Source organism: Tremella mesenterica, assembly GCF_000271645.1.
Source record: "Tremella mesenterica DSM 1558 unplaced genomic scaffold TREMEscaffold_20, whole genome shotgun sequence".
NCBI lineage: Eukaryota > Fungi > Basidiomycota > Tremellomycetes > Tremellales > Tremellaceae > Tremella > Tremella mesenterica.
The window spans coordinates 214,539-221,983 of record NW_006711244.1 but is presented as its reverse complement, the minus strand read 5'-3'; the positions used below and the strand labels follow the sequence as shown (position 1 = coordinate 221,983).

The 7,445-nt window shown below is 45.9% G+C and overlaps 3 protein-coding genes across 3 annotated transcripts; 2 read left to right on the top strand and 1 right to left on the bottom strand.

Annotated features, from left to right (window-relative positions):
• Positions 1–81: 81 nt before the first annotated feature.
• Positions 82–1,700, top strand: TREMEDRAFT_66308 (uncharacterized protein; the record flags this gene model as incomplete). The annotated part of the gene is made up of 3 exons (XM_007008371.1): positions 82–147; positions 457–574; positions 1,306–1,700. 3 exons carry the CDS (start codon positions 82–84, stop codon positions 1,698–1,700), a joined length of 579 nt encoding a protein of 192 aa, XP_007008433.1.
• A 454-nt stretch (positions 1,701–2,154) lies between these two features.
• Positions 2,155–2,976, top strand: TREMEDRAFT_66307 (uncharacterized protein; the record flags this gene model as incomplete). The annotated part of the gene is made up of 5 exons (XM_007008370.1): positions 2,155–2,209; positions 2,255–2,351; positions 2,707–2,728; positions 2,768–2,886; positions 2,955–2,976. The coding sequence occupies 5 exons, from the start codon at positions 2,155–2,157 to the stop codon at positions 2,974–2,976; spliced, it is 315 nt and encodes a 104-aa protein (XP_007008432.1).
• Positions 2,977–5,237: 2,261 nt separating this feature from the next.
• On the bottom strand, positions 5,238–7,327 carry TREMEDRAFT_74964 (uncharacterized protein; the record flags this gene model as incomplete). The annotated part of the gene is made up of 4 exons (XM_007008369.1): positions 5,238–5,937; positions 6,247–6,410; positions 6,773–7,095; positions 7,156–7,327. 4 exons carry the CDS (start codon positions 7,325–7,327, stop codon positions 5,238–5,240), a joined length of 1,359 nt encoding a protein of 452 aa, XP_007008431.1.
• Positions 7,328–7,445: the final 118 nt, after the last annotated feature.

Here is a 7,445-nt window from a genome sequence, read left to right as displayed (position 1 = left end):
GGAGGAGAAGGAGGAGGGGGAGGAGAAGGAGGAGACCAAGACCAAGAACAAGAAGATATCCCAGAAATCGTTAGGAAAGCTATGAGAAAAGCTGCTAATGCTCAAGTAGCTAGGAGTAGATCAAGGTTGAGAATTATCAAATCGGCAGTGAGTCGAGTTTTGGATCGGATAGAATAGATATTCTTTGTCAATGCCCGTCTATCCCCCCCAACACACACACACACACACACACACTATGGCGGATATACCTTACGTGCGCTCCTGCTCATATCCCATACCCATACCCCTACACTCTCATATCCCATACCCTTACACACTCTCATCCCACACCCCTACACACTCATATCCCACACCCATACCCCTAACCCCTACACACTCACATATCATACCCCTAACCACACTCACATCTACTATCTACTCGAACGACCTGACGTCGTGGGGTGGCTGAAACGACAGTACGAAGAGATCAACTTGGAATTCGGTCGTTTGATAGCTTGCGAAACTAGGAACATCCAACCCAGACGATTGGATAAAGTTCGTGAGTTGGCTAAAAGTGAAGAGGAACAAGTGACCGGTGAGTGTCTGTTTTTTTTCTTTTCTTTTCTCTTCTCTTTTTCTGTTTGTTCTTCTTTTTTCTTCTCTTCTCTTTTTCTTTTCTTTTCTTTTCGTTCTTGGGTTCGATGGATATGGATATCACTATCAATTTTGATGATTGGATATCGTTGTTCCCTTGAGATGAGACTATGACTTGATCCCTTGATACAGTTCCGACTGCTTTTTCTTATCATCCATCGCCTGTTAGACTACGCCCTAATGCCACTACTCTTATCATGTCATCTCCTCTTACGACTGCTACTGTTATCGTACCCTACCCTCTTACGACTGCTACGGTTATCGTACCCTACCCTCTTACGACTGCTGTTATCGTACCCTAACCCCTTACGACCGACTACTCTTCTCATACCATCCCTGTCACAACCACTACCGGTCGTTGTTATACCCAATGTGACAGGTAACTATCGTCATTTCATTCATTCCCTCTTTACAACCCACCATCGTACCATCCCCCGTCATAACTCGCATTATCATAATCATCTCCCTCTTCTCTTCCTCATCGTCCCGAACGCACCTTGACCATACCCCGTCATTACTCGCATTATCATACTCATCTCTCGTCTCTTCCTCATGTCCCGAACGCACCTTGATCATCCGCTTTGGACGGTCACAGTTCGCAATCACACCGCCCTACCGTACCGTACCAACCCTCGGTGAACAACCCGCTAATCGCTGATCGCTGACCGACAGCCGCTCGTTCAAACGAAAAAGGAAAAGGAACATTGTTCACACGTAAAGGGAAAGACATTGTATCCCCTCTCAACTTTTATTCGATCCATCTTTGTTCCATCACCGATCCATCGGAATTAGAAGAGGAATACTCTGTCGAATACGAACAATTCAAAATCATATGTCATCAAGCTGGGATACCCATACCGAAACTGAAAACAAAGACCAAAGGCGAGATCGATGGCGAGAAGAGAGGGAAAAGGAAAGGTAAAATGTGTGGTAGATGTTTTTTAAAGTCGAAATCGGATAAGAAGAGGAAGTTTGATAGTGTCATTTGTCGTCGTTGTCATGATGATTTTACCGATGAGGACCAAGAGGACGATGAAGAGGATGAGGAGGAAGAAGAAGAAGATTGAGTTTCAGTTTTACCTTTTGAAATTCTCTCCCATATAAATATCCGATTTGTTTCAAACACTTTTTTTGTAGAGCCGTGTGATGATGATGATGATAATGACAATGATGAAACCCGTTTGGACATGTGTCGAGGATATATATATATGGTCACGCAGGAATTGATAGATGATGAACAATGCGACAAGGTTCAGTAAGGCAAAAGACCCATCGATCTGTTACACGTGGTGACAACTCTGGGTATTCAGAGGACATTGCTGACAGATAGATAAATACCAAGATGACTACTTTACTCTTTGGACAATGTATACCCATCTATAACTCTAGATTACTACCTTGCTTGACCAGTTGGATCTTGTCCCTCAAACTACGCCTAGGACTAAAGGGAACCCCTGACACTCCACGTACAGAAGATGTATCGTATCGACTGATCGGATACCGTACAAGTTTGGGGGTGCCATGGTACGAGACTCTTTCATGGACACAACAAAAGGGAATCCCGTGGTGATCTGCAGTAAGTAAGTGGTCAAAAGTCAAGTTGACGACCACGCTCGCGTAGTGGGTATCGTTCGAGCGACCGAACCCGTTGGTCGTACTCCCTCTAGTGGTCCGCCTCCGGTGGCCGGTGGAGCAGAGCAGAGTTACATTGCGACTCGGTGAGTTGTAGTTCTCAAGTTGGTACTGACGGTTTCTAGATGTTTTCATTGTCGTGCTCGACCTGCCATGACCGGGTAGCGAGCCCTTGATCATAAACTCCTAAAAGGCTCAATATCAACTCTGCTAGTGAGAGTTGATCTCGCTATAAGTACCGGTCGTGACACAACCCAATGTTTTGTGTTCCCTACATCAATACTTATCTTGTCAAACGTCCAAAAGGTCTTGTCGGGAATGACGCCGCCGACGCCGTGTTGGAAAAGAGTCTTTTGGGTCGTCGAATGTTGGCTCGCTGCTTTGGGATCGTTGAACCCTTCTGAAAAAGAAGTATTCTTTGAGTGAACGAGTATTCTTTAGTGCATGGGGGGAGTTGGAAGGAGTGAGTCTTGTTCTTCTCAAGTACCCTGGCTGATTCTAGTTTGTGCATAACATGAAGAAGACGGGTAAATCGAGGGGTTGTTCGTCCAAGACTCCTGATTGGCGAATTTCATGTTGGATGAGGATGAGGATGACGAGAACGAGGATTCAAGGTTGTATGTAAGTGAGTGTGGGTCTGAACTGTTGGTGTGTGGTTGTCTGGTTCGCGGGGTTTCGCTGTAATTTAGGATTTCGATTTTCGAGATGTAACATACAGTAGGATAACGAATGTGTATGAATGAATGGGCTAAAGAACGTGTGGTTTGTCAAGTACGTCGAATCAGTGACAAGGTACTGTAAGACGCGCGATCGGGATTGAAAAACGTCTCCAAATGTAGAAAGACAAACAAGGGATAAGAGGATGCATAATGACAGTAGAGCAGTCCGTCTCAGATTTAGATAGACAGGAGAACTGAGAGAACATTCTAGTAGAAGCAAAGTACTAGAATGTGAGAGAAAGTTCAAGAGAAGGGTGCAAGGTACCTCACGGAACTAGAAGCGACTACAACCTTCCCCCTCCCTCTGAAAAGCGACGACCTCGGAGCTAAATAGGTCAAGCGTGGTAAAAGCGATAGGTGAAATTGACTTGTGGAAGCAAGGTGAAAGCAATAGGTGATAACGATAGGTGATAGCGATAGGTGAAAAGGTCCGAACGGTAGGATAACGATAGGGTGAACGATGGAAGAGGGTCAAGTGCTATCGCACGGGATTAGTGGAAATGAGAGAAGCCAAGGGATAGAGGAGCCAAGATCCCGTTCTTTGTCTCGATATCCAGGTAGATGTCGAGTGTTTTTTCTATTTTTTCAGTAGTCCTAACGTACATTCTTAATCTGTCCTGTGTTCTGAATCCTGTCCGTCCAATTATTATTCTAACCTGGTCCAATCCTCAAGTTCATCTAAACATTCCGACAATCCAATCTACGCTACTGATCGGAATGGAGATGTTTAATCAATCGTCCATCCAATCCCGTATTTTTGATCTCGCCCCAGTCGAGGGTTTTTAACTTTTATCGAGACATTCTATCCATTCTGAACAATCTGTTTTTTGTTTTGTGCTTTTGAATTTTGATCGAGAGATTTGGAGAAAGCGAGCTGTCTGTTTTTGGGTTTTGTAATTTATCGAGACTAGTTGGATTCGAGTGGTTGATTCTATTGATTGGTCCGTCCAGTCTTGGCGTTCAATCCTGACCATGGCACAGTGGTTCCCGAGAGCGTCCAGGTAACAATACGCCGTGTTGAGAGGAAGAACAAAACCACGTGGTGCGCAGCGAGGTCCGCAGGGTGGAAGCGAGACGATAAAAGGGGGAAAGGGGGGAGAGACGCTAGAAGTTGACAGGATCACAGGTCCACAAGCGAGAAGTGTGTGTGAGGGAGTAGAGAGGAGGAGGAGGATCCACGGGTCCACAGGTCCACAGAGTCAGCTCGGGAGGCAGGAGACGGGTCTGTCAATCTGACAGGTTGGCACGCCAGTGTAGTAGAACAAAAAGAGACTTTGAGATTCTGAGTGATAAAAGATTGATTTCCCAAGCTGGCGACAGAAATTACATTTTTGACAGTTTCAGGAATTCACAGTCATGGATGGGTAAGAAAACCTGTCAGAGGGGGTTTATAAGAACGTCTATGTTATGGGTTCCGAGGTAGGTAGGTAGGTGCGGTACGTGTTGTCTTGCAACGAAAAACACGTAAATTGAATCAAGGGGAAAGAAAGTGAGTCAGTCGGAAAGGGGACCCTACCCCCCACAACTTTGACCCGACAGAAGGGGAATGATCATTATCATGACCGGGTAGATATTGGTGAGAGCTGATCTCGCTATAAGTATCGGTCGTGACAGGGCACTACCAACCCCCTCCCGGCAAGGGAAAATGGACGATTTTGTCAGGATCTAGGTGACGGGCCCTAAACTCTCATAAAAGGTAGATTTTGAACCCAGGAGCGCTCGATCCAATCCCGTTATAACACCTGGGGACGGATTTGAGGAATCAGGATGGATCATGAAACAACACATAGAGGGTGATAGATAAAAGAGAAAGTTGGGGTTCCATCAATCTTCCAATCCATCTCTCGGTCGGAGGGGTTCCAAGGTGAGATGACAAAGTTAAAAGGTGGATAGATGTGTCAGGTTTCATGGTAAAATACGCTAGATGATCATTGTTGAACGTTGCAAGTCATGTTTTGTACATTCTAGTGATCTCACTGGCTAATCAACAACTGATTAGTCGAGTCTTCATTGTCATTTCTCTTCACAACTCCGACGGAGCTATCGCTATCGATATTAGTCTGATAACATCTAGTCATCAATTGACCAATTGAATATTTACATCAAAGACGAGCAAAGCACTCTCGTTGGGAAGAAGAAGATTCTTTACTAAGAAAAGCGATAGCGAATGAATTAGATGCGGACGGGATGGAGAACAAAAAGGGGAAAGGGGGAGAAAGAAAACGATTTGGATTAAACAGAACAAACCTTTCCTCAAACACTCATTCCCATCCTGTCGATTTTTTCCCTCAAAGATTCCATAGAATCATCAACATGTCGTCCACCCCCAACGGTCCTCCAAGAAGAAACCTTCAAGATTTCCCTAGCGTTCCGAATACTCTCATGATCCATCATTTCCTTTTTGTAAGACAAGTTGGAGATGACACTCATTGAAGAAGATGATCTGTCGCTCGTTTCACTCTCTCTACCCGATACCGATGACATGCTGGTTCGGTTCATTGAATGACTGTAACTCGGATTGGACGATGAGGTTTTGGTTTTGGTCCAATTCTTATCTCCTCGGTCAGCATACAGTTCTAGATCTTTATCTTTCTTTTTCCTGTCGAAAGTGGGGAGAAGGAAAGAAAAGGATTCACCTTTGGGTTTGACGTGTTGAGAGGGTTTAATCTCTTGAGAGGACTTGAACTCTTGTACCATGGAGACATGAGAATGAGTGGTCAGAGAAGTCCGAAGTCTTTTCGTCGATGTTGATTTAGCTCTGGATGAGATGGTTTCGCTCAGATAACTAGCCTGTCGTTTGAGCGTTCTGGATAGGTCGTGGTCGACCAGAGCGTTGGTGTTGGTGAGGGGTTCGGAAGAGGGAGATGGACGATAGAACACATCAAGTTGAATGGGTTGGTCGGGGCGGAGAAAGTAAAGGGAAGCGATTGCGAATCTGGTTTTTGGGGTTGATCTCGAGTTCCATATCGATTGATTTTCGTCACCGGGGCAAAAGAAACGATAAGGAGAGGAGGAGGAGTTCGATGATGGTGTTACACTGATGCGAGGGGGGGAGGAGGGGTCGGACGATGGTGTGAATAGATGTGAGGAGGGGTTCCGATGGTGGCCTTGCACAGATGCGAGAGGGGGAGGGGACGTTTGATAGTAGGGTTACACAGATGTCAGGGAGAAACTTGGATAACGGTGTAAACAGACCCGGGGGGAAAGCGGAGACGAAGAGAGAAAAAGAGGCGAGGGGAAAAGAGGAAATGGAACGACTCACAAAGCTTGATATTCGCTTGACAAACAAATCTGCCTACCTTGATGAGAAGAAACGATATTGACAATTTCATCTTTGATATGCATCCCAGACGAGGACGGTCCCGGTTCGTCGTAAATGGATGGAAGAATGAACAGGACGTCGATCATGCCGTTATCGAAAGTTCCCTGAAGGGCAGTCAACATGATTGTCTGTCAGGGGGTGTCTGTCGTCGGAGCGTGTCCGATGCGAACAAGACAACGTCTGTGACGTTTTACTCATGGAGCCGGTGCTGGGCACATGGCATTTATGAGAGTGGAGAGTGGAGAGTGGAGGGTGGAGGGTGGAGAGTGGAGAGTGGAGAGTGGAGGGTGGAGAGTGAGAGCGGAGAGTGTAGAGTCGAGTAGGGTCCTGTACGTCCTGTGCAACATCAAAGACGTGGAAAAGGATAGGACTTTATACCCCGAAGTGGACAGGGTCGGTGGGGGGATCATGAAAAGAAACTTGTTTTGTGTCGGAAAACGAAACAAAAAGGAAACACCCGACCTACCTGACAAATCAAGCCAGCCATAGCATCATGATCCAAAACCAAATCTCCAAACTTGTTATCGATAGGGAACAGGCCAATCTTGCCATCCTTCATCAACAAACGACGCTGACACGTTTGACCCAAACGATCAAGGAGGGTACAAACGTTGTCGTCCAGCCCGGTGCCATAACCCCTGACGACGTCATGGTACGAATCGAAAGAGACGGGGGGAAGCAAGACGATCTGGGTGACGGTGACGGATACGGATCGTGGAGCTGCACGACAAGACAAGGTGATTGAATCGGTGAGTTGTGACCAATCGAAAGGGTGGGTGGGTATGACATCTGTGTAATTCAGCGTCAAACGTCGGTCATTTGGTATCTATCTTGGAAACAAGGACTGACGTATATTCCCTTTGACATTCTCCAACGTCTTGGTCGTCAATCCCAACTTGCTCTTGCTGTTGCTGTTGTTGTTGTTGTTGTTGTTGTTTCCCTTCAAGATGATACCTGATGTAGGTCTGTAAGATTGAGATAAATCTCGTAGAGGTATACGAAAATTTGACCACCCGGACATGTTTTTCTTCTTTTTGTTGGGGATTTACCGTGATTCGGTTGGGGTCTTGGGAATTACGGGAATTTAGACTGGGTCGGATCGGATCGAAATTCGTGGCACTTTTCTTTTACTACAGAGT